At 37.6% G+C, this 25434-nt stretch overlaps 3 protein-coding genes across 8 annotated transcripts; 2 read left to right on the plus strand and 1 right to left on the minus strand.

The window, feature by feature from the left end:
* The first annotated feature begins 997 nt into the window (after nt 1-997).
* Nucleotides 998-8426, plus strand: LOC104092906 (uncharacterized). The gene is made up of 2 exons (XM_009598601.4): nt 998-1362; nt 7926-8426. Exons 1-2 carry the CDS (start codon nt 1165-1167, stop codon nt 8148-8150), a joined length of 423 nt encoding a protein of 140 aa, XP_009596896.1. The 5' UTR covers nt 998-1164; the 3' UTR covers nt 8151-8426.
* On the plus strand, nt 1414-7979 carry LOC117275948 (uncharacterized). Of its 2 annotated transcripts, none has more exons than XM_070182949.1 (3): nt 1414-4341; nt 4411-5770; nt 6218-7979. In XM_070182949.1, exon 1 carries the CDS (start codon nt 2557-2559, stop codon nt 3523-3525), a length of 969 nt encoding a protein of 322 aa, XP_070039050.1. In that variant the 5' UTR covers nt 1414-2556; the 3' UTR covers nt 3526-4341; nt 4411-5770; nt 6218-7979. Both variants share the same exon structure in this region, with proteins under 2 accessions (XP_070039050.1, XP_070039051.1).
* A 936-nt stretch (nt 8427-9362) lies between the features above and the next one.
* LOC104092907 (nuclear pore complex protein NUP98A) lies at nt 9363-23435 on the minus strand. Of its 5 annotated transcripts, none has more exons than XM_009598602.4 (13): nt 23267-23435; nt 22742-22788; nt 22045-22338; nt 20493-21038; nt 19889-20116; nt 19174-19808; nt 17077-17161; nt 16946-16991; nt 16197-16335; nt 15864-15980; nt 15594-15768; nt 11224-11283; nt 9363-10264 (listed from the first exon to the last, which is right to left on the minus strand). In XM_009598602.4, exons 2-13 carry the CDS (start codon nt 22758-22760, stop codon nt 9540-9542), a joined length of 3069 nt encoding a protein of 1022 aa, XP_009596897.1. In that variant the 5' UTR covers nt 22761-22788; nt 23267-23435; the 3' UTR covers nt 9363-9539. The 5 variants fall into 5 exon arrangements, with proteins under 5 accessions (XP_009596897.1, XP_009596898.1, XP_070039053.1 ...); XM_009598603.4 differs by having other exon boundaries at nt 22742-22791; XM_070182952.1 differs by lacking the exon at nt 22045-22338.
* Nucleotides 23436-25434: the final 1999 nt, after the last annotated feature.

The following is a 25434-nucleotide window of genomic DNA, read 5'->3' on the forward strand; positions in this document are numbered from 1 at the left end:
AATACCAAAAAAAAAATATTTTCATTAAAAATACAGAATACACTCAAATTTGAGTGTATTTGTACAAAATATAATGTATTTGTATTATTGTATGTGACTCAATAGCAAAGAAGAGAAGAAAGTTCGTCAGAGATGGCGTCTTTCAGCCAGGCTAAACACTGTATACATTGTATTAAAACTAAAAATGTAGATGAACAAAGAAGGATAAGAAGTCATGGATTCCAAAGAAGGAGAACCCAAGTACCAAAAATGGATTTTGAGCGGCAAAACAAGATGAAAAAAGGCTTTGTTTTGAGTAAATCAGAATATCGGTCAACGGAGTTAGTGGGCCTTCCCCGACGAAGCAGATCTAGGATTTCAGAAAGAGAGAGGAGAGAGAAAGAGAGCCATGGATTCTGGCATCTCCGTTAGATCCAGATCTGGTGACCCCTCTGATCTTCCTCCTCCATTATTTTCGCCGTCGATAATGGACCCATCACGGGTAGAGCTGGACGGTGGCAAAAAAAAATATAGGGAAAAGAGAGAGAAGATTGAGGGAAAAAGGAAAGAGAGTTGAGGGAGAAGACAGAAGGGGCTGAGGGAAAAGTTGAGGGATCAATTGTATATATTTGTATTTTGCTATAAAATATAAAAAATAACTATAAATAATAATATTTTTGAAGTGTTTTGGCTTATAATAAATATGGTGCATTATTTAGCTATATCATGCAAAATTTCCTATAACTTAACACATTTAAGAGCCCGTTTGGATTAACTTAAAAAGTGATTTTTCAGAAGAAATAGTTTTTAAGCCTTTTAGCAATAAGTTGGGATTGCCCAACTTATTACTTTTGACATATTTTAAGTCGTTTTAAATTTATTTTAAGTACTTTATAGCTTTATCAAACATCGAAAAAAGGCTAAAAATCACTTGAAAAGTTTGATTTGACCATCTTAAATTTTTTATCCAAACACCCTCTAAAAGTTACTACTGCTTTTGGGCGGAAGGCGACCTAACTCGGCCCAAAGTTAAAAGAGGAAGTCCAGGGAAAGGACGTAAGGGGGGTTTTGTTTCCTTGAAGCTAGGGGATAGGAGCAAGGAAGAGGGAGAGGCAGGATTCTCTAGGTAGATACGGCGGGGAATAGCAACAGGAAGTAGCAGAGAGAGGTGAGAGTTGAGAAGATATGTGGCGCGGTCTGAGTGCTGGAAATGGCGTAGCAACTGTATTTCTCAGGCATTTCTCGCGGAAAAGGGCACCAAATCTTAGGAAGATCAACCCCAAGGTTCCACCCCAAGAAGCTGCTGAAATTGCAGAATCTCTTTACCATGTTATCCAGCAGCACGGTCCCCTCACCCTCCCCAATACTTGGAACCTCGCCAAGGTGACACTTTCTGACCTACTTACATCATTGAGTAAATATTATATATATATATATTCCGTGAATTATTTTTTTCCCAATACAACAAGGCCCATACCCTCCGAAAATGCACGAAGAAGATACTAGCTCAAGAATAATACAATATTGATTTCTGCCCTTTGCTCTTGTCCTGATACCTATTTGAAATCTTAAAAGTTTTGCATTTAGTGTCTGACAATTGAGGACCTGTTCAGAGAATGAAATGAGGATAGACAATTAGCATATGACAAATGATGCAACAAATTTAAGACATACACTTGGTGTTAGAGGCGAAAAGCAAGCAACCATGTCTAACCTAACACAATAGTTTCCTATTTGAGTTTATTTCTTAAATTTTTTCATGACTACGTTGTCTAGCAGTCATACCTATGAAACCTTTATTACTGTAATGAATTTACCACAAGATAGTCCTCGGTTCCTTTATGTTTCAGATCACTCTTTTGATGCAGTAGAATTTCTTTTCTGTAACATTTTTTTTCAAAGGTCTCTTGTTGGTCGCCCTTTCCTTAAGGTTGTATTTGTGTATCAGATTAAACATATGCATGAATATTGACATTGATTCAGTATGAGTAATGGCATCTATGGAGTATATTAAGTATTTACCTTATGGGAAAAGTTACACAGCGAAGTATATCTAGAAGTGGTGAAAAGCTAAAACCACGTCCATAAATTTGCAACTTCTTCATTTATCTATGAACCATATTCTATGCCACTCAGAGGTGGACCTACGTCGGGTGTTGTTATGAATAGGATAAACCAAAGTAAAGTGCTTGGGCCTGAGAATGGGTTGCGCACGAGTCAGGATGTGAAACAGCCCACCAAGAGGTTATTGGACTACAACTGGGACCTAGGTTAGAGATACATATGTCAAGGAACTAATGGACAATAGAAGGAATGTAGTTACTATAATTACCAGTTCGTGCAAGTATACGGTTATGCAAATTGTTATTTGGAAATTCCCCTCTCTTGATCTCTCTCCCTCGTCTGTTTCTCGCTGGGACTCGGTCTTCCCATCTCCTTTCTTTGTGTCACTATCCTTACTTACTATTACTCTTCAATGTAATTCCTTTGTTCAGTATCAATATATCAATTGTTATTTATGTATTTGGTTGTGGAGATTGGAACCATTACATTGGTGCTTTCATCGATTCGTATTCCATGGATCTCTACTCTTCTGCCATTATCCATTATCACCTCAATGTCATCCAGGATTTACTAATGGTAATGATGGATAATAACGCCCGTATGCTCAGACACCTCGACAACATAGAGAACATGCTGCCCGCCTCCTCCAAGACGACCCCCACGCTCCACAGCACTCAGACGTGGTTGTGTCTTTGCACGATAAGTACGAAGCAGAGGAATTCTCAGCACCTCTTGTTATTGCAAAAGCAAAGATTGATTCTGATTTGGATAAAGGACTCTCCAACACTGTGCACAATTCCGAGGAGGACAATTCAAGAAGTTGTGCCCGATAGGGAAATTGACATGGAAGTTGCAAATTCCATGAGGAACAATTCAGTAAATCCTGAAACCCAGGTGTCCAATGAAATGTTTCAACCATTTTCCGCAGTTAAGTATGCTTACAGTCACCTTATCATATTTGATGATCAACTAGCACTGCCATGTATGCTTATCGCTTCCAGTCACGGCCAACCTATAGGCAGGGATATAATTGATTACTTAAGTGAACTTTATCGTGCTAAATCCTTGTGTCGATTTCCACCTGATCACTTCGGATTACACTTTCCGTTTGATCCTGGTTCAAGGTATCTTACCACATACTTTGGAAGTACAAGAAAATATATATCTGGTGATGCGTTGGGCAATTTGACGTCTGATATGCTTATGGTGTCAACATTATGGAACAGACTAATGAGAAGAAGAGGGACACTATTAACACAATCACTTGTATTTTTTATTAAATCTGCTGCAACGGTACTTGCCTACATCTTTCAAGCTATATTCCATGGAAGTGTTGGTGTAGGCATAGACAAGTTGGTTAAGCAGTTGAGTGCTATGGAGGTGCACCTATGCCAGCCAACGGTCTTCGCGATGCGATATATTCTGTCTCTACTATTTGGTGCCGTGTTAAGGAGGCTGACGCTCAGGAGAATGCGAGGCTAGAAATGGCCAGAAACTTTGGAGGGTTATTATGCATCTTTCATAATGAAGATATTTACTTTTATGTTATGTTGGAACTTCCTAGGATATCTCGTATTATTCCCAAGCTAAATGAGCTCTTGTTCTATTTCAGAAACACTGCCTTGAAAACATTCCTGATGGTTTCCTCTTTGAATCACTCTTGGTGTGCTATTTGATTCTTTCCTTGTTAAAACCCTTGTCCATTCCTACTTTGACTTTCTTTATCAATTTCAATTGCAAAATAGGCAATTGCTGGCCAAATATCAGATTTCAAATGCAAAATTGCCCATAACTGTTATATTGGATAGTTCCAAGCTTTTGGTTGAACCTGAAGTGTTTGAATCACTGTGGGAAGGGAGTTACATCTGGATAAAATATGGGATACGATTGATGCATCTGATTAAATTCTTACATGGTAGACCAACAAGGGAGTCAAGTAAGGAATATTTTGTAGAGTTTATTAGGACACTTCTTGCTGCACTTTTGTATGGGTTTATCCGGGCATTCACTAAGGTTCTACCAGTAAATAGACAAGGAAATTTCATTTCTCCTGGAGGTGTGCTTTGTTATGTGGAGAAAAGGATGAATGCTATTTATAATATGCGCTTGCGCTTTCATCATTCAATGCTTGCTCCGCTAGCTTTGAAATCATTGAAGCTTGATTTGCTTGCATATGGGAACACTAGTTTCCAAAAAGTGACCTTCACAAAGATAGTCGCCGTCATAGGTGGAAATGGCTTAGGAGAAAGTATAGTTGCATTGCTGCTGGAAAGATTTTATGACCCAATTGAGAGTCAAGTGTTGCTGGTCATTATGGACACAAGTGCATTACGACTATGATGGTTGCTGGATCCAATTGGCTTTAAGGATCAAGAACCTGCATCATTTGCTATCACTATACTTGAGATCATACTGTACAGAAAGCTTGTAGCATATATGCCTGAAGGTCTAGCTGATGCCTTTGTTGTCATTGAGCTGAGCAAACACTTGTTTGTCTTATGGAGTTTCAATGTTGAGCAGAGCCAAATTGATATTGTTGACGTGCTTGTTGTTGCTGCAACAAGTACATTGGGTCACATATTCTTCCTAGGCCATTATGAACATTTCGGTATGGCGACAATTTGTGGCGACTATGCTATTATTACTATCCCGTACTCGAACCTTGGGGACAAGGTTCTTTTCGAGGACGGGAGTATTGTTATGAATAGGATAAACCAAAGTAAAGTACTTGGGCCTAAGAATGGGTTGCGCACGAGTCAGGATGTGAAACAGCCCACCAAGAGGTTATTGGACTACAACTGGGACCTAGGTTAGAGGTACATGTGTCAAGGAATTAATGGACAATAGAAGGAATGTAGTTACTATAATTACCAGTTCGTGCAAGTATACGGTTATGCAAATTGTTATTTGAAAATTCCCCTCTCCTAATCTCTCTCCATCGTCTGTTTCTCTCTGGGACTCTGTCTTCCCATCTCCTTTCTGTGTCACTATCCTTACTTACTATTACTCTTCAGTGTAATTCCTTTGTTCAGTATCAATATATCAATTGTTATTTCTGTATTTGGTTGTGGAGATTGGAACCATTACAGGTGTAGAGGGGTCACTGGCACCTGTTAACATTAGAAAAACTCTCTATGTATTTGTGTATATACCTTGAAAAACGTCTACATATTTTCCTGGGACCCCTAAACACAAAGGCTCTCTGGAGGCACTCGTCGAAGCCACTGTTTGGTGATAAATACTTGGATTCTATTTTTTTAAAAAGCCCCCCCCCCCCCTCTCTCCACGATAGAAAATCCCCTTCTCCAATTCTCAAAACCCTCCTTACTTAACTCAACAACTCCAATAAGCAGCATGCCTATCGCCACCAGATAATTCTTGCCAGAAGTTTAGCCAGCAAGGCACTACAAGTTGTGTCCGCGCCACCTTTAAATCTTGGGCTCCCCTCTGATGCCACTCCCCTCCTCGAAAATTGACGATGCACAAGTGATATGTTTTTTGAGAATGGAAGTTTATTTTATTAAAACAAATTTTACAGCATTTTTCTTTAAACTAATTCTAGCAAATGGATGAAGGCGTAAAGAAGCAAAGGCACTTAAGGATTAAAAAAATATGACTAAACCTAGATCGTTAGAAATTAAAGATTTAGGATTAAACTTCTTAAATATCAGGGTATTTGATGCATAAAGAGCTCCAAAACATGATCAGGAAAGGGTGATTTGTAGGGGTGGGCATATTTCGGTCAAAACCGAACAAACCGACCGAACCAAATTTTTTTTATTTCGGTTTCAGTTATTCGGTTTTTTCGGTCGGTTTCGATTTAAAATTTTAAAATTTCAGTTTTTCGGTTATTAATTTTTTTAGTTCGGTTAACCGAAAAATCGAATTATTAGCATATAAATTTTTTAAGTTATATATAGGCTAAGCCCATAGGTAATAAATTAATACTATTAGGTCCAATCCATTAGAGACCCAACCCAATTAAGTAAGTCTATCAGCTTCCCAATCTTAAAGAACCGAATTAGAAAACCGACCAAACCGAAATTAGAAAACTGAACCGAACTTATTTTAGTTCGGTTTCGGTTACTACCTTTACAAAACCGAAAACCAAATAACCGAACCGAATTTCTTCAAACCGAACCGACCGAACGCCCAACCCAAGTGATTTGTTCAGTGAACTAATGTAGAAGCGTTGTACACCAAGTAGTATTCATACAATAACCTATTCAGGTAAGGGTAATTTTCATTTTTCACCACCATGGATGTAGTGGGCATAGTTTCGGTCCCGAAACTGGAAAATTTTCGGATTTCTTATTCGGATGTTTTGATTATGGTTCGCATTTCGGATCTTATTTTTGAAATATTAGAAATTCGGATTTGGGACATGGAATTTTTAGATATCCGTATCGAAAATCTGATTTTTTTTATACCATACATTTAGCCCTACCTATTAGACATTTGCCCGGTACCAAATCCAATACCCTTATAATTCAGTCAAAATAACCTATTAGCACATTTGAACCTGAACTCTTAGTAGTATGATCTGTTTGGACATGGTTTTACTATGTTTAGACTTGTTAATTTTCAAGGTGACTGCTTTTTAAATGATTTTGTCTGTCAGAGTACTTTCTTAAACTGTGGAAAGTGATTCCATTGAGTTGTCTGCTTGTCACATGTTTGTAAGCGGCTGGAATTTGGTTGGTCTTTGTTTTGTTGATTCTCGGAGCCTTAATGCTTCTGTTGATAGGAATTTCCCGGATAATGGTTGCATTGCTTGCATGAGCCACTAATAAGCCATGTGTTTATAAGCAAACTTTTCTTTGGATGATTTTGACACGAATACTTTGTTTAAATGATTGTGGTGGAAATGAGGAATTATAGTTGCAATTTAACAATTATTCAGATGTTCATTTTTGTACAAAGAAGAAGCCCAACTTATAGGCTCAAAACAAAAAAATTCAGAATAACCAAACCAATTAATCCGAAGTCGAACTTAAAGCAACCGAACCAATACTTTGCAGAATTGCTAGAAGCGAGTGCTTCGTCTCTTAAAGCTCTTAAGCGAAGCGAGGGTATGATGTTTTTTGGGTGTGAGGTGAAGCAAGTTGAAAGAAGCGGCCGCTGTGAAGCAACGAAGCACTGAAGGGCTCACTTTGTTTTTTCTTAATTTTAAAAAAATGACCTTTTTAGAAATGAAAAAAAGAAGAAGGGAGGGGACCTTTTTAGACAAAAAATAAGGGGTAGCTTATTCACTGCTGGCTGCTGCTTTGTTCTCGCTGCTGGCTGCTTTTCTTCACTGCTCCGCTGTTTCTGAAAGGGAGTTGTTGCGGCTGCTTTTTTTCCTTCTTCTGTTTTGCTAATTCTTTAGGTTTTATTTTCCTTGTTTGGTTTTTTTTTTTTTGAGTTTGTATAAGCAAAAAAAAAAACTATTAGTAGCAAATTGGTATTTAGTGCTTTCTCTATTTCTGCCACTCTCCTGGTTAATAGTAAAACACAACTTATAATTGCAATCTTCTTTTATTTTTATTTTGCTTGTCGGAGGATTGTTAGTTCTTTACCTTTTCAATTGGAAGATTTGCATTATAGATGTTATTTTTGTTGAGTTCTTGTTTATTTAGTTATTTTATTTATTTCGTGTGGTGTTCATTTTGATATTCTTTTAAAATTGCACTTCACTTCAATGGAGCATGCGTTTCGCTTCTCGCTTAAAGCCCTAGGGGCCCTTGTCGCTTTTTTGCACTTCTCGCTTTAAAAATACAGGGGCTTCGATAGTTTGGCCAATGTTGAGATTTTTTTTAATAAGTCAGCCTTGAGATTCTTAACATTGTCAATATGATTATTTGACTAGATAAGTTACAATTTTGACTTGTTTTTCCTTTCAGGAAGCTAATGTTAGTGGATTAAACAGCAAATCACACATGAAGCTAATGCTCAAATGGATGAGGGGTCGAAATATGCTCAAGCAGTTCTGCCACCGCGTTGGTTCTAGCAAGAAATTCCTTCTTTCTGCCCTACCTGAAGAAACGCAGATCAACCAGGCGAATAACTCACTGGAAGTGAAGATTAATATGGAAAAGCCTCAAGTCAAAGGTAAAAGCCTCACATAATTATGTTTTCCCTGCAAATATTGGGAGAAAGTCGAGGGAATATGATGCTGGATAAGCTTTCACAGTGAAGAAATTTCAAGCTTGTGATCTCCTTCGAATCAGGCTTGATGACACTCTTTGTACTCGCTTGTATCTTCTGGTCTTTTGTAATGGGACCTTATGCTACTGGATTATCTCCCATGGGTTTGATTAATCCCTCTTAGTTGTGGGGACATGTGATTGGAATTTTCCAACTGGATTTTATGCATTCGGCATGGTAAACATCCTCATTGATAAGCCCTTGTTATTTTTCAGTAAGGCTACCGTTTGTGGGTGACAAACATGTCTGCAAGTCATGGCTAGACCTGTTCTAGATTTTTCTGAAATCTTAGGTACGTTGCTCTAAGATATACTATGAATAAAATAGGCATTTTGGGGAGTAGAAGTTGAATTTGGGCTAATGCAACATGATCCACTATGGAATTTGATGTATTGTTAATTAATCAAATCCATGTAGCAGGTAATAAAATTATACATGAAATCGCTTATTACGGTATAATGTCAAACCTTATCCTTATGACTGACCCTGGTAATCTGTTAAGACTGACAATGGAGTGAGGTGGATTTTATGTTCGCTGGAAAACGCTGTTTATTTTGCTGGGAAAATAGTGATTAGTAAATAATGTGTAGATCAAATTGAGTGGAAGGCGGACCAAGAATGCTCCTATTTTGCATTCTTTGATGACCCTGTGTTCAGTAGCAGATTTAATGAGAACGTGGCTAGCCTACTTCTCTGACATTTGACTCTGGTTCTTCAACCACGGGTGCTATGGGAGTGCAATTTTCGTACAATGACCGTCTCACGTTACTAGTGGACAAGTAAAAGCAAATGGAAGAAATATTCACTAAGGAAGATGAAACCTAGCTTAGGGGTTGTTCTGTGTTTGGCTGGAGTAAGACAAAATAGATCTCTTGGATGATCAATCAAAATTCTTTATTTTAACCGGTTACACTGGCCAAAAGCAAATCGGTTTTTTCTTGGTTAGAACAAGCGTTTGAAGCTTAATGTGCACCTTGAGACCTCGACATAAATAAACTTTCCGAGCTCTCACCGGTTATTTCTGGTAAGCGCTTATTTTCATGAATACATAAGAGAATAACAAAACTGGAAGTTGTTCAATTAAGCATTATAAAAATGAGCATCCATCGTTCCAAAACTAACGATCTAACAAATAAGGCAAACGCAAAAAACTGCATTTCGTATAACAGGTCGTAACGCCAGTAAAAAAACAGCAAAAGCATACAAATACACAATCCACAACAAAAGCTAAAAAAGGAAAATGCACAACCCATATTCCACAAATTTGCTAGCGGGTTCTTTACAAAAACTGCATGTACCAGAAAATTGAACTATCTAACATTCTTCTTGCCACTTGGCATCACAAAATTGCCAAAGCAATATTCTCCACATTCATCTTCATTGTCCTCTTGAAGCCTATATTTGCTGAAATGCTGCACCCTGAACTTCCATTCTCCTTTAACCGGATCATAGGACACAAATTCAGCACCTTGATCTCCTGCCTTCCTCTTAAGCATATCCTTATATTTATCGATTCTAGGACCCTCTGTATAGTGTTGTCCAGTCTTCTTATCAAAACATTTTATGTTGAGAAGTGTCACCTCAGCAGGCTTGTTAAGACCTTGTCCAACAGGAGGTTTCTTACTCTCATCCATATATACTATCACCTCCCGATTGTTAAACTGAATCAAAGACTCCAGATCAAGTCGTCGAACATCTGTTTCCCCGATGAACTTGATGCTTCCATATTCATGTCTACCAACCACAAAATCCTTCACATGGCGACAGAACCCAGGCTCAGCCCTTTCCTTTGCTGCCAATTCCTGAACCCGTGGCTCTGTGTAATAATCAGAATGGCGGAGCTTTGGCATCAGAGCCTCAATGTCAGCCCCATGTTCGTAAACAATTGCTGCCTCACCAGCTCGATGGCCAGTAAGGGTAATGGAAGACCCCGCTCCTTTTTGGAGGTGATGCCTTTCATGGAGACCATTGGGTTTCTGGTTCAGTTTGGCACTATGGAGACCCTCTTTATCAAGGCCATTCTCAACCAAATCTTCTGCAGGAACAGATGAAATACAGCTAATGAGGCCAAATTACTGTACAGAAATTTAACTTCTAGTGACAGCTGAGTAACTGACACTGTAATAGCCTGTTTGGCCAAGCTGGAGAAATCAGCTTATTTTGAGAAGTGCTTTTGAAAAAAGTACTTTTGGAAAGAAACAGTTTGTGTTTGGCTAATCACTCTGAAAAGCACTTTTGAACAATAATTTGTGGTTGGCCAAATTTTTCAGAAAATGCTTTTAAGTATCAAATTACGAATAAGGACATGAATAGATTTACTTATAATAGTTAATATTATAAGTGAATAAATAATCTTAAAAATTTATTATTACAGGCAATAATTAAATCTTTTCATTTTATTTAAGTAAAATATGAAAATAAAATTTAAAAGTACTTAATTCTTTTAATATAAGTTAAATATATTAAAAATCATTTAACAAATATAAAAGCATTCACCGCTAAAGTAACTATATATTAGAAAGCTATCCTAAAAATAATAAGAAATATTTATATATTATATCCTAAGTATTAGGTTTAACGGTTATTTTGGTATATATTATATTTTGTTAAGGGTATATTTGGTAAGAAGAAAAGTCAAAATTGCTTCTGCTTTTGGGAAGAAGCTACTTTTTTCTGCTACTGCTTCTGCTTCTTCCCAAAAACACTTTTTTTTCCCAAAAAAAACTTGGTCATACACCTCAAGTTGGGGGAAAAGTGCTTTTGAGAAAAACACTTTTGGCCTCTTGAGAAGCTTGGCCAAACATGCTATAAGACAGATAGAAGTAACATTCACTACTGATAAACTTTGTATTCTAAGCAAAATGTTAGCTTCAAGTTCTCAGAACCAAAATTCTCCTGACAAAATAATACTTCGAAATATTTTCGTTTATTGAAAAGTTCAAGCTAGATATGAAAAAAGAAATAACCCATTGCATAATTCCAAAAATTACTTACTGTTTTTATCTTTTGCACTGGTCTCAGTAACTGGAGCAAAAACAACTTCAGGGATTTTACCTGAATATGAAGTGCGTTCTTCAGCAAAATAAGACCAATATACAACAAGAACGACATAGTTCTGAAAGCAAGACTCGATATAGTAAAGACTAAAACTACAAAGAGAAAGATAAGCACAAGCAAAGAAAGGATGTGCATTCTACATTTGTGGAATAGGAACCAACTTGTAGCCTGAAGACATGGATATGAAGATATTCAACTATATACCTGTTATGATAGGCCGGGTTCAGACATTTAAAAATTTGCCACAGCATTGCTATTTGTACGGCAAGATCAACCAATAAACTACGCCTCATCACAATTAGTTAAAGTCAGCTGTATGAATCTTCTATATATGCCCCCTCTATTAGGGTTCATTTCTTTCAAAATACTCAATAATGTATCTTTTAAAACAAAGTCAAAGCTCCAGATTATTCAAATCTCATGCTTATTATCTAAACTAACATGAAAATCTCTAACCAAACTGAACTAACATGATCCCAGGCAAACATGAGACCTAATGCAAGTATGACAAGTAACAAAAATGAGTAAACCTTACCCCAACTTATTGTTATTTGTAAGGCTCCTTTTCTTCCATGTTTTATTTTATTACTCAAAAGCCTTTGAGATAACTTGCTTCCTTGTGATTTTAGATTTACCTAGTCTCCTAAGCACTCCATCATAGTATAAAACCTACACATCGATGCACTTGGATGTCTATGTAGGACATGACTGGCCATCTACAAGACACTCATTTTATTTTCTGGGTGCTACTTGTACACGTAGGACTCGTTTGGTACGAGGGATAAGGGCTAATTAATCCTAGGATTAATTTTGAGATGAGTTTATCCCACATTTAATAGAGACAAAAACGCAATATATCTAATCCCGGGATTAGTTATCCCGGGACTGTAGTGTTATTTTATCCCTATGAGAGGGTGGGATAACATTCCCGGGAAAAAGTAATCCTGGAATAACTTGTTTCACAACCAAACAACCCCGTGGTCTTTTCTAGTCTTGTCCAGTCGGTGCATGCTCACACATTGATCTTATAATGCACATATTTTCCTACTCTCAAGATGTATATGTTGGAAACTTGGACCTTAGAGACCCAACAGTTACTCACATATCATATTGTCGGTAAGAAGTCGGGGGAAATTACAGGACAGAGCTTTAATTCCGTTACTTAGAAAAGATAGACAAAAGTACCCCTTTCATTGCGCCCATTTCACTTTCAAGTTTTGCAGGACTCTTGAGTTGGAAAAAGGCACTGACAAAACACACCAACAAGAGATCAAATAATTGTACTATATTATTTGAGGTGGGCTGACCAGAAATAAAAATAATGAGGCAGACATAAATGTTTAGTCCAGGTGAAACTTCTGATCCATTCATCTTTGCCTGTAACAACCATATTAAGGCAAGACCAATACAATTTTCCTTGTCAGTACGCAAGAGGATGACCAATATAATCTAAGGTTCACTCAATTATTTTATGGTAAAACGGCCAAAAATACTCATGTACCGTTAGAAATTGAGCAACTTCGCCCGTTATATTTTCGGTCTAATCTGATTCCCGCCGTCAGGAAAAACTTGCAAATCTACCCTCCGCCAAACGGTGGGAGTTTTAATAGACACAAAGTGTAACAGACGGTAAACTTGATCAATTTCATCTAATATAGGGGAATCCCTTCTACCCTTTTCCCTGTTATTTATTCCGATCAGCAAAAAGTAGCTTTGCCCGTCTATAAATGAAACACACTTCCTCTTACACGTGTTTAACATCTATTAGGTTAAAAAGCACATTCAAATTTATAATTACCAACTCTCATTGCAATTCATGCGGGACACGAACATTCAATTGGTTCATTACAATTGCACTTGGACCAACAACCTCATTGTCAATGGCCACCACCCCTTCCTGGATCCAGGCCGCCACCTTAACACCATTCCAGCGGGTCCTAGGCCATCACTCTTGGCACTTTATGTTTGGGTCCAAACCACCACCTCAAAAAATGGCCTCAAATGTTGATCAAATTGTTAAGATACCAATGTTACAGATGATTTGGGAGAGTCCAATCTAAATGACTAAATGTTTTGACATTTAAATTGCTTTTGCACTCCATTCCAATTTGGTCTATTTAAGTGTAGCATGCCAAACAGTTGAAGAACTCTTAATTTTGACTTAGACTTTGAAGCATATTATTGTATATCTTACATTAAAAAAAAACAGATTGTTTTGTGCACAAGAAAGACTGCTTTCTTTTCCCATCATACATAGAGGAAGGGTAATACCTTATTCTTCGTTGGACAGGATATTCTAACTTTACAACATTCCTGTTAGCACGATAATCCAACAGTTTTTTCTTTCTTTTATTAGAATTAAGAAATGACACAATTTTGTTTACTCTAGAAATTACAAGGCTAAATACCTAGATAGCCCCATAAACTTGACACAATTTATCAATTAGACACTCCAACTTAGCTAGACCAGATAAACACTTGAAATCAACAAAAAGGTCTCTTAAACAAACAAACAACAACAACAACAAAAAGGTCTCTTAAACAAACGGCTCAGTAAAATTGAGCGCGTGAAAATTACATGTTGATAAGGTGTCTAAAGACGAAAGAAATAAAGATATGTCTAAAAATTAGATACATGTCATTAGAAGATAAAAAACAATATTCCCCCTCCTCACCCCACTCCATACCAATCACCCCCTTTATTCTTATTCGTCTCCATTATTCTTATTTTTCTGAAGAGGATAGGAAAATCCCCGAACTCCACAAAACCCACACACTCAAAGAGAAGGAAAAATCCAAGGCAGTGCTAAAATTTGTGCAAAGGTGAAAGACGAGGACGAAATGAGGTAAAACTGAGAAGAGGTAGATAAGCGAGGAGTTATTATCCACGCAACTGAATGGCCTTCACAGGCTCACCGTTGACCGGACCAGGAAGGACCGGCGGGTAAAAGATTATTTCGTGCAGAAGGTGATTTTAGGGACTCAGACGTCGGAAAATGAGCCTAGCTATCTCATGCTTGCTCGTTTAGGTTCAACCACTCTCAAGGATGCTCAGAATCATGCCCAACATTACGACGATGATCGGCTATTTTGCGGATTGTTGTGACATATGGCAAGGTTCAAATCTCTAAGGATTTCTGCATCGTCTAACTATCTTGATTTCTCTTATTAGCGTTCTAGAAGTTTTTGGATGCTTTGTTATATTTTTTAGTTAATTTGTGTGTGCAGGTCTGAGATGTACGTGATTGCTTACTATAGTGTAGTTGTTATAGTGCTGCTTGTTTAGGAATTTCTTGATTTTGCTAGTTATGCTATAGATTATGTGGCCTAAAGTTTTCTCCTATTTCCCAGGGAATAATGAATTGAAAGTTGAGGTGATTAGGAGACACTTCTGCAAAGAAAAGGTGTCAAAATGATCACTGGCAAAGTTGAAGTGTCTAACTGACAAATTGCGCAAAGCTTAAGAGTGTACCAGGTATCTAGCCAAAATAAAATGATCAAATGACCAAATTTTGCACTTCAGAACTTATGGAAGTGCCTTAAATTATTAGTGAGAATCAATACCATTAGAAAGATATGACCTAGAAACTATATTCACAAAAGAGGAACTGCCATCCAAGATCCAAATTACAAGCTCTTTCATTCAGAACTGTTAATTTCAACCACCAAGATGCAGAAGTCACTAGGAGTTGCTATCAGTTCAAATGCAACATGCAATTTAACCAAGTACAGAAAATCAAAATTTAGTAATAGATAAATAAAGCACAATGTTTCTCACATGCTGGATGAGTCAAAATCACAACGAAAGACAACATTGAGACCCTACCCTATGTCCATTGTATATTGGAGTGTAATTTGGGTTGAGCATGGTATCATGTTGGATGGGTCAAAATCAAAATGAACAGAAACATCGAGACCCTACCACATGTCTATTGTCTATTGGGGTGTAACTTGGGTTTGAGGCGTGGTAACTTTCCACAAGCTCAAACTATCTTTCTTGCTACAGATACTAGCACTCCTGAAGTCCTTGATAGAAAGAAGATGCCTAATTAAGAATGTCAGGACTGGTCGAAACTCCCCCAATGATAGTTAAAATCAACAGAAAAGACAGCCACAAGCATAACCTTAAATCTATAGCTATTGCATATTAGGGATATGATTCAAGATGAGGTTGGTAACCGCCCTAAATTTTGCAGAAAAACCGGGTAACTGTTTTATCATTAAGGAAGAATGTTCTCCTTGCCGAGAGGATTGGTGTTGGCTTTGGAACTACATATGATATAAGTAAAACAAAATTTATAACCTACCATTCTCATGCGCTGGGGACGTGTGCTTTGATGGGGATACTTTCTCGAAACCACCTCTAGAAGGCCACTGGTCCAATGGACGAATTACTAAAGCTCTTGGATTCTCTCTAGGAACAAACAACGCATCTGCCTTAGGTGTGCTTGGCGTCTCCTCATCGTCACTAAAGAACGGCACCTACAAAGAAACACAAGTCAACCAAAGCCGGTCAATTTGTTGCACTTAAAATAGATTCCGAGATTCATTTAAGATAAATAAAACATCATTTTCACCTTAGCACCCTCAGTTTTAGGGTGATATTTCCTTGCCGGCAACCTAACCCGTCTTTGAGAAAGGTGTCGAGAAGTCAGTAATGATGATATCCTGACAGGAACAGGTTTGTCAACCACCTGTTAAACAATAAAGTGAAAAACATGTAAGAGCACCAAATTGTGGATCTGCTTTCGTTTATACTAATAATTGAAAAAAAATAAGTGGAGTAAAAGTAAAAAAGACATAACCCCATCAGTAAACCAAAATAAGAAAGCATAGAGAAAACCATACAGGGAGAAAAGCTCCCCCCCCCCCAAAACCCAAAGTAAAGAAGACAGGTCATGCATACTTACCGGTAAACTAGAAATCCCATACTGTATAGAAGACGAAGTGCCAGTACGACCAATTGACATCTGAGGCATCGCCGGTAAAGTTCCAAATGGATTAGTAACAACCGCTGGTTGTGCTACAACTGAGCTTTGGTTAGCTGACCTGCAGCACCAGGTGTTCATCAGTTTCATACAAAAAGTCATGAAAAGAAGAGAAGCACAAGGGCAGAAAACCGAAATAAAAAGGATCAAGATTAGAACAAGAATTGAATATGTCCTCTGAAAGTACTCATGAAGGTCTACTCTTCACGAATCCACAGCTCATGTGTACGCCTTTATCCTTGATAACATAAACTCTTATCGGTGTCATATTTCTATGATACCACAGATTTACTATGGTGGTATAGAACTCACTGTTTGGAAGGCTATAGAATGAACAGAAAAATGATCTCGGAAGGAAAGACACCTGAAGAAACAATCCACCCTTTGGTCCTTTTTCTTCATTCCTTTTTTAGGAGTGGGGATCAATTGAAAGAAAATTGACAAATTTTAAAGGATTTCCGACATAATACCTGAATTGGAGGTAAGTATGATAAATACAAGCTAAGTGGAAGTAAGGCTACAGATAGACTGATAGAGGGGCTGTTACTGACAACATGACTATATTCACAAGTCAGACCAAATCCAAATGACAACTTCCTATAATGTTGCGCATATGCATGCACTTACAGGACAAAAGAAATGTAAGGATCATTTAAAGAGCTGTTACATACGGTTGACTGAAAAGGCTGGGTGTGCCACCAAAACCACTTGCACCACCTGTACAGTAGAACAAAAGACACAGATTTAGTAGTCGCATCACCAATCTTACCAACTATAAGAGGAACTATCACATTTTAATTACCTCCTTGTGCCTGACCATAGTTACTGAACCCAAAAGCAGTACTCTGAGAAGGCTGAGTGAGTTGAAAAGGAGTTGAAAGAGAGGGCTTCAAATCCAAAGAAAGGGGCAAATTAGGCAGATCTGGATAATAAAAATATTTTTAAAAAGGCACAATAGCCTAATAGACACTCGTACTTGTTCGTTTTGACATCCCGGTCCTCATACTTTACAGATTTTCATCCAGACACCTCAACTTGTTCAAAACAAATTTTCTAAACCCCTCTGAAAATTGACCGAGCTTATGTGGCATTGACATAGCTGAGGTGGACAAATTATGTGTCACACGCGCGTGTAAAGAGAGTGATACTAGTGATTTTGATTAAAAACGGATTAAAATCATAAAAAGGTAAAGTTAATAAGTTAATCGAAATTACCCCCCCCCCATTTTCTTCTCTTTCTCAGTTTCACCCACCTTTCTTCTCAGCCCCAATCCCTCTTTCCCCCTCCACACCAATGTAAACAATGGATGAGCCTTCAAAATCACAATATCAGGCAGAAACATCCTATTTTTCTCTGTTTTTTAACAAAAGAATCTTTTGCATTTCTTGTTTCTTTTTTCTGTTTAATCAAAACCCAAATGATTTCTCAACTGAACTTCTAAAAAGTACCTTTTTTGCTGTTAACTCAAAACCAATTAATCAGTTCTTTACTAGAAAAAATGGCGGAGGCAACAAAATTTCAATTAATCAGCTCTTCAGGTAATTTCGAAGTAGTAGGTTCCGTTTGGTTTTTTTTTAAGGAAATGAGGAAAAGATGGGTATTTAATGGTGCTTTTGGCTGGTGGTTTTTAGAGGAAGGTGGTGACTTCCGATTGTTTGGTTACAGTGAAGAAAATTTTGTGGCGGTTGAATTTCTCTTTTTTCTTTTTTGTGTGGTTACCAGTAATTGTAGAGCAGTGGTGAGAAGTCAATGTGTGAGGATGGCCTTACGTATGAAAACGGGTTCTGCCGGCCGCCGGGTGAGATTTTTAAAGGACGGTCCGGTGGTTAGGGAATGGTTCACAGTGGTCAGATAAAGAAAGAAGTTGTAATGGTGGCTATGAGGTGGTTCTTATTGAGGCATTTGGGATGTTTCTTCAATTTTTTTTTAAAATACTTTCTGAGAAAATAAATAATGACTTTTAATAATAGACAAAGTGTAAAATGACGGAAAATATTAGATTTGGGTAGTCAGTCCTATTTTTTAATCGTTTATTTTCCTATGTGGCACTAGTAATGACGTGGAGTCCAACGTGTAGGAGACGGTATTACACGCACCTTCAACCTCTAGTCATAAGTGTTTATTATACAGGGTTTGAATGAGTGTAAGTGTTCACTTGGCAAAATCGCAAGTACGGGGACCGGGATGACAACCTACAACAAGTAGAGGTGCCATTTAGGCTATTCTGCCGTAAAAAAACAGCAATATGTAACTTGGGAGAATCTGATATACTTTTACTGCAAGTAAAAGAACAAAAAATTAATCAAAAAGATACATCAAGCAAGTCAACCGCAAGAGAGAAATGTCAACAACCCAAATGATAAAGCATTGAATATAAATTCATACAAGTTTAAGTCATTTGCTTGCTCAAAACATAACCCTACATATATCACCAACGGTCAAACTAACAAGAGAGTGTGATTGCAACAGTTCAATAATTTCCAGGCATTGATCACACTTGCAACCATATCAATAATGGTCTGTGTATTGTTATCACTCTGTGAACTTCTCTATATGAGGTGTTGTGCCCTTTCACTTACTGCATAACACAAACCAAGCATGAATGCATGCACTTTCCATTTTTTTCTGCTAACAGACACCTTCATTTTCGAAAAGTGACAATAGTGTTGCGTTAACCATGAAAGTGACTGCCCATCCTCCCAACCTTCAGGTCAAGCCAGCTACTACCCCAAACAAACAAATAAATATTTATCTGATAGTCATGTTCATCATAAAAATCCATACAGCAAATATTTGTGAAAATCATCTGACTATCATGAATGCAACGGAACCAAATGATAGAGAGATCTAAAGAGAGCGACATAAGAAACAATTCATAGAATGCAGTTTACGACTTACTGTTGTTTGGCCAAATCCTATTGGGTTGCTTGTATTTAGCAATGGTGCACTTGAAAATAAGTTCCCACCAAAGCCAGTAGAAGGCGTACTGAACAAATTGGATTGACCAAAAGCTGGTGTGCTCTGGGCAAAAGATGATGCAGTTTGTCCAAAGGCAGAGCTCGTCTGTCCAAATGAAGGGGTAGTTGACTGGAATAACGGAGACGATTGAGTATTACCAAAGCTTAAGCTAGGACCAAATGCTGGAGCAGTAGCCTGAGCTGAAGAGGAGCCAAAAATTGATGTTGATGATCCAAAACCCGAAGCACTAGATGATCCAAAGAGGGAGGGAGATGTATTTGTTCCAAAAGCTGGAGCTGATGGTCCAAATAAGGAAGGGGTAGTCGAGGATGTAGAGCCAAATGGATTAGATGCATTTGAGCTTGCAAAGGGAGAAGAACTAAAAGTCGGGGTAGCTGAGGTTCCAAAACCTGAAGGACTGAATGCGGGTGGTTTGGGTGCAAATGGATTGGAAGTTGTAGTGGATGAAAATGGATTCGAAGATGACTGGCCAAATGGGGAAGTTGATGATGACGCAAAGGCTGAGCTTCCAAAATTGATTCCACTAGTTGACTGACCCGCAGAAGCAGGACCTCCTGTAATTGTGAGATTGTTGAGATTATCAATAACATAAAGAGCAACTAGTGTCAAGATTATAATTCACATTAAAACTTACCTTTATCTCCCAATTGGTAATCCTCCCACCTAAGTTCTTCATGGCTCTTGTCTCTGTAAACTGGCATGGCCGAAATAGACTCCAGTTTCCCAGCTGGCTGGGTACCACTGCCACTGTCTGCTTCAGGTGTTGCCTGATAAGCAGCAACTCGTGTTCCACCCCGTTGACCACCAACAGCAGACTGCGCAAAACCAGGGCTCCCAAAAGTTGCTGCAGAAGTTTGGGCTCCTAAACCATATGAAGAGACCAAGCATCAGAGACAAATAGTATGAAAAATACTTTTGAATTCCAAACTTCTTGTTAGAGAAAATACAAGGCATAAATCAAAAAAAATACTCCCTCCGTGCCAATTTATGTGATGATGACTTGGTACGGAGTTAAAGAAAAAACGAAAGACTTTCGAAACTTGTGGTTTAAAACAAACCATAGGTATTTGGGTGCCAACAAACAATCACATTAAGGGTAAAATGGGAAGTTTACCATTAAACTGTTTCTAAATGTAGAAAGGTATGATTCTCTTTGACACAAAATAAAAAAGGAAGCATCACATAACTTGGGCGGGATGGAGCTATCAGTCTGTCTTGCATTAGTAAAAGCAGCTTACCAAATGCAGAACTTTGAGCACCAAAAGTTGACGTTGATGTGCCAAATGGGCTACTGCCAAAAGCAGATGTTGATTGGCCAAATGCAGGAGCGGATCCAAAACTAAATGAAGGAGCACTCGGAGCGCCAAAAGCAGGAGTTGTCGTGGCACCAAAGGCAGGAGAACCGGTGGCGCCAAAGGCCGGGGTGCTGGTGGCACCAAAGGCCGGGGTGCTAGATCCAAATATAGGAGAATTTGAAGCACCAAATGGGCTGGCTGTACTGCCAAAGGCTGGGTTTGGTGTAGAGCCAAAGGCTGGAGTACTTGATGTACCAAATGCTGGTGCACTCGTGGCACCAAAAGCAGGGGTGCTTGATGAACCAAACGTCGGGGTGCTCGGAGTACCAAATGCAGGTTGACTTGATGCACCAAAAGGTGCAGATGAGCCGAATAGACCACTCCCAAATGCCGGCTGTGATTGTTGAAACGAGCTGCCAAACGGACTTGTTTGGGCACTGCTTGACCCAAAGCCACCAAAAGCTGGCTTCTGCCCGAATACAGATGAACCTTCACAATTAAGACAGTTTCAGAACTGAAGAACAAACAAATACTGTTCAAATCACATTAAGACTAGAAGAAACTTCAAAAACAAAATAGCACCAGTTACTTCAAAGTTACTTCCCATCAAAAAAAAAGAACATGCATTCGCTGTTATACCAGAACAGGAGACAGAAAAGGCACATGAAGGCCAAGGAAAGAAGGAAAAAGATATAATGGATGGAAAGCACTTCCCATCAAAAGAGAAAGAAATGTCCTTCATTGGCCTCCATAAGAAATTGCATTAGTATTAATAAGTAATAACCTCCCATACAAGAAAAGTAGAAAAGGATTTCAGGCAACAGAAGTATAACTTCTTCAATTTCAAAATGTTGGAGAAGTAGGATTTCACATTGTATATTCTTCAGATACAAAGTCTTCAAGTAGAGAAGGGTAGAGGTGTCCGCTCACTATTTATCACCTTTTGAAGCTCGAAACAGAATATTTCTGGGTAATCAAAAAAAATCTTCACGTACAAGGTTTAAATAGGAAATACCATTAGTGTGATGTAAGAGAATTGCAACACAAATTCATCTGAGCACACAAATTATACACGAGCTCCATGCAGGCACAGGTACTTGGTGTTTAAAATGGAACTGAATCCTATTGGCACCTCTATGTCAACACTATGCCAACACGTAACAAAAATGATAGGCATAGAGTAGACTACTTATCCAAAAAGAAAAGGGCATGACTAGACAAGAGAAGATCCCTCAAATACATTGTAAAAGTAGACTGTTCACATCAGCTAGCCCTGATGTCATTGGAATATGCATAATAAATATTCATTAACTATCGATCTCCCAAGCCACTGAGATCTGAACCCATAATCATGTTACTTATATATGAAATGGGCATTAAGAAATTGGCCTTAGCAGTATTAAAGAATACATTTAGAATAGAGCATTGACTGCATTCAGGAGAAAGATATGTACAACAGAACTTCGTAAGGAAGCTTGTGGAAACCAATACTCACTCCCAAATGCCGATGACGAACTGCCAAAAGTAGGAGTTGAAGAAGCTCCAAATGCAGGTGTAGTGCTTCCAAATGCAGGTGAGGATGATGCACCAAAGACTGGTGTGGACCCTAGAGGTGAAGAAGATTGGGGAGTTCCGAACACTCCAGTGGAAGTGCTACCAAAAAAGGAACCACCAGATTGCGAACCAAAAGGATTTGTACTACCAAAAGGTTTGGGAGCAAAGGGATTATTACTTGTCTGCCCAAAACCTGATTGTGACCCAAACGGGCTAGTAGATGACTGCCCGAAAGCTGAAAGGAAAAGAAAAGGTCAGCGGTGAACATCCTAACCGTATAAAATAAGAGAAAAAAGAAGGCTAACAATTGCATCTTAACCGAGAAAATTTCAGAAAACATAATATAAGTCGAAAAGAAATACTAACATTTTCTACGAAATGAAGCATATAAATGGAAAACAAGAGAGGATGCACGTCGGGGAAAAGAGATACTGAAAATAAGAATGGCAGGTCCTTTATAATCCGTTATTTCTTATTTAGGAGCATCAGTTTAAAGGAAATATGAAAAGTAACAATACTAGTCATGACTTGCTTCAATTCAATAGAAATAAGTAAATAATGGGGGAAAGAAGGATGGAAGATGCAGGATCGATTTTCTCAATGATAAAAAAGATGCCAAGACAGCTGCAAGTACTTACCATTCGTGGAACCGAACATGATTTACTTGTCAAATCTTTCACAGTACCTGCTGGAGGTCCAAAGTAAACACACATATCATTAAAAATTGCTTGTTAGAGTGTCAAAGGATGTGTATATAGCAAGTTTTACGAAATTAAAGTCAAGGAGATTGGGATTCCATGCCTCCAAGTGAAAAAATTCCAATACATTAGGTATATAAATGATACTGTGACATGAATAACAACAAGGAAACCATAAGAAGATCCATTATTAAGATAATAAACCAGAAAGCAACATGAATCAATGTAGGAAAGAGGCCTGAACGACAACATTGCAGCTATGCGCAGAAGTACAATACGCTGTACCTAAATTTCTCCTTATCAACTAAGGCAAAAAAAAAAACGACCTGAATATGTCAAATGATACATACAAGCACCTTTTTGTACTTTATGGTGGATAAGATGAGCGAGAGACGAAATGAAAATCGGAATCGTAACAGCAACGGAATCAAAACGGAATCGTAATAGCTAGGGTTATAGCTGTACCTGAGATGTAGAGGAAAGGTGTTGACCGACGGATAGTTTCGCGATTTCGATCCAAATATCAACTGAAAAGGTCGCTCAGAGTCGAACCATTACCCTCGTTGCAACTTTTCTGTATGTGTGTGTTTTGGTGGGCAAAGGTCCTCAAACAGAGGTCCTCCGTAACATACAAATAGGTAAAGAGAGCAACATAGCTTTTTAGAGACGCTGATTATTGACGGTTCGATTAATGGGCTCAGGCCCGCGGCCACTCTTGGCAAAAAAATAAGGGATAAATTCAAAATTAGTCTGATTTATAATTATTAATTGAAAATTAGTTACTGTTTTAAAATTAATTGAAATATATTCACTTTTTATGTGGTAATAAAATTTAGACTAAAATACCCTAAGTTAAAATCTAAAAAAATTCAACATAAAATATTGGAGTTCGAACTTTTTACCTATATAATTCCAGCATAATGGGTTGGTGTTCAAAATATCATGTATGTAATTCCAGCATAATACAATGTACTTTGAACTTTTACAAGTTAAACTCCAGCATAATATGTTGGAATTCGTATACAAGATGTCTTTAAAATTTGAACTTAAGTACAATGTACTGGAGTTTTATACGCAAGAGTTTAATAATCCAGAATATTATGCAGGATTTTTTCATATTTGCTAAGGGAATTCTTGTCAAGATTTTATCTCCATATAAAATAGCTATTTTTCAATGACTTTGTAAATGTTGACTACTTTTCAATTATCAATCTGAAAACTGCTAATCCATGCTATTTTCACAAAAATATGTTATCTGCGTCCGATATCGCCATGAATTTAGAAATTTGAGGAAACTTTCTATATAATTTTTTTATTTGTTTGATTAATTGTTTTCCTAATGTACGGTTCGTATAAATAAATTATTGACAACTTGATACTCGTAATTATTTCCCTCAACAACTATTTTTAGGTCTTGCTCGTTTCATTTACAGAGGATCAGTATGTAAAAATTATTTTTTAAATCTTTTATTTTTAATGTTTGATATTATTAGTAAAACAAAACCCTCGCGTCGTATCCCATATTTTGTTATTCGTAAATTTTACTTGAATTGGATTCGAACAACACCTTGGTTGAAAATTAGTTTTTCAAATAAATTATAACAAATAGTTTGTTACATCTGTCTTATTTCGCTACTTTAACATTAATATTTATTAATATCTTGTCTCAATTTTTTTGTATATATACTCGGGACTTATGAACTCAAAAGCAGCAATGTTCATAAACTAATTAAGGTGACTTGGTTAGGACGCTAATTAGCTGACGAAATCACCTTTTTAGTTGTTAGTAGTTACAGATTTCACGAGTAAAAGAGTCATTAAGTTGTATACCTTATATGAAGGTGTCCATTATAGGTAAGAATAACAAAAAGTACTCGAAAATCACTCATAATTTTAAAGGGCCTTTTGGTACTCCATCTCAGATGCGAGATTGCTAAGACTCCATTTAGCTTTTTGATAACAATAGTACTTGTATCTTGTGTATCGTATATTTTATTACGAATGGGAGATATTGTAGGTCCATACCCATAAATAAATGAATGAAAGAAAAAGAAGGAAAAGTGTCACATTCATTGTGTCTTATTTGATTTGCAAATTGTCAAATATGGTAGACACTCGATCGACTTTTATTTCTACACACGAGAAAGAAAAAGTGAGGCATCACATACAAGGTATAAGAAAATAGCATGTGAGAAAAATAGAGAATGAACGATATTGTAGTAATGTGAGAATATCAAAAGAGAGTTATTTCTTTTGAGTGTTGTATTGGTCTTTGGAATATTCTACTCGAACCTACAAAGTATAAAATTTCTTGCTGTAGTGATATCAATTGCTCATCTCGGGGCCGTGGTTTTTCCCTCATTCAAAAGGGTTTTTCACGTAAAAATTCTGGTGTCGTTGTTACTCTTTTATTTTTGTTAATTATCGCATCTCGGTACTACGTCATTATTCCGCTTTTATTACCGTGAATATTATTTCTGTGGGAGTTTATTCCCAACAACTAGTATCAGAGCACAGGTTCTGCTCGTTCGCATAAGTACTATTCACTGACGGTAGTACTATATTCGGTGAGAAAAAAAATTACGCCGGGAGTAAAGTACGAGGTAGCAAAATTTAACGGAGATAGCGATTTC

The sequence above is a fragment of the Nicotiana tomentosiformis genome, chromosome 8 (assembly GCF_000390325.3).
Source record: "Nicotiana tomentosiformis chromosome 8, ASM39032v3, whole genome shotgun sequence".
Taxonomy (NCBI): domain Eukaryota; kingdom Viridiplantae; phylum Streptophyta; class Magnoliopsida; order Solanales; family Solanaceae; genus Nicotiana; species Nicotiana tomentosiformis.

Excerpts from the sequence above, each read along its gene's own strand:
- LOC104092906 (XM_009598601.4), top strand. The coding sequence starts at position 1,165 with ATGTGGCGCGGTCTGAGTGCTGGAAATGGCGTAGCAACTGTATTTCTC. Across the intron at positions 1,363-7,925 it reads ATACTTGGAACCTCGCCAAG|GAAGCTAATGTTAGTGGATT; the intron begins GTGACACTTTCT and ends TTTTCCTTTCAG.
- LOC117275948 (XM_070182949.1), top strand. The coding sequence starts at position 2,557 with ATGGATCTCTACTCTTCTGCCATTATCCATTATCACCTCAATGTCATC.
- LOC104092907 (XM_009598602.4), bottom strand. Across the intron at positions 21,039-22,044 it reads TTCGTCATCGGCATTTGGGA|GTTCATCTGTATTCGGGCAG; the intron begins GTGAGTATTGGT and ends TTAATTGTGAAG. Across the intron at positions 15,769-15,863 it reads CTAAAACTGAGGGTGCTAAG|GTGCCGTTCTTTAGTGACGA; the intron begins GTGAAAATGATG and ends GTTTCTTTGTAG.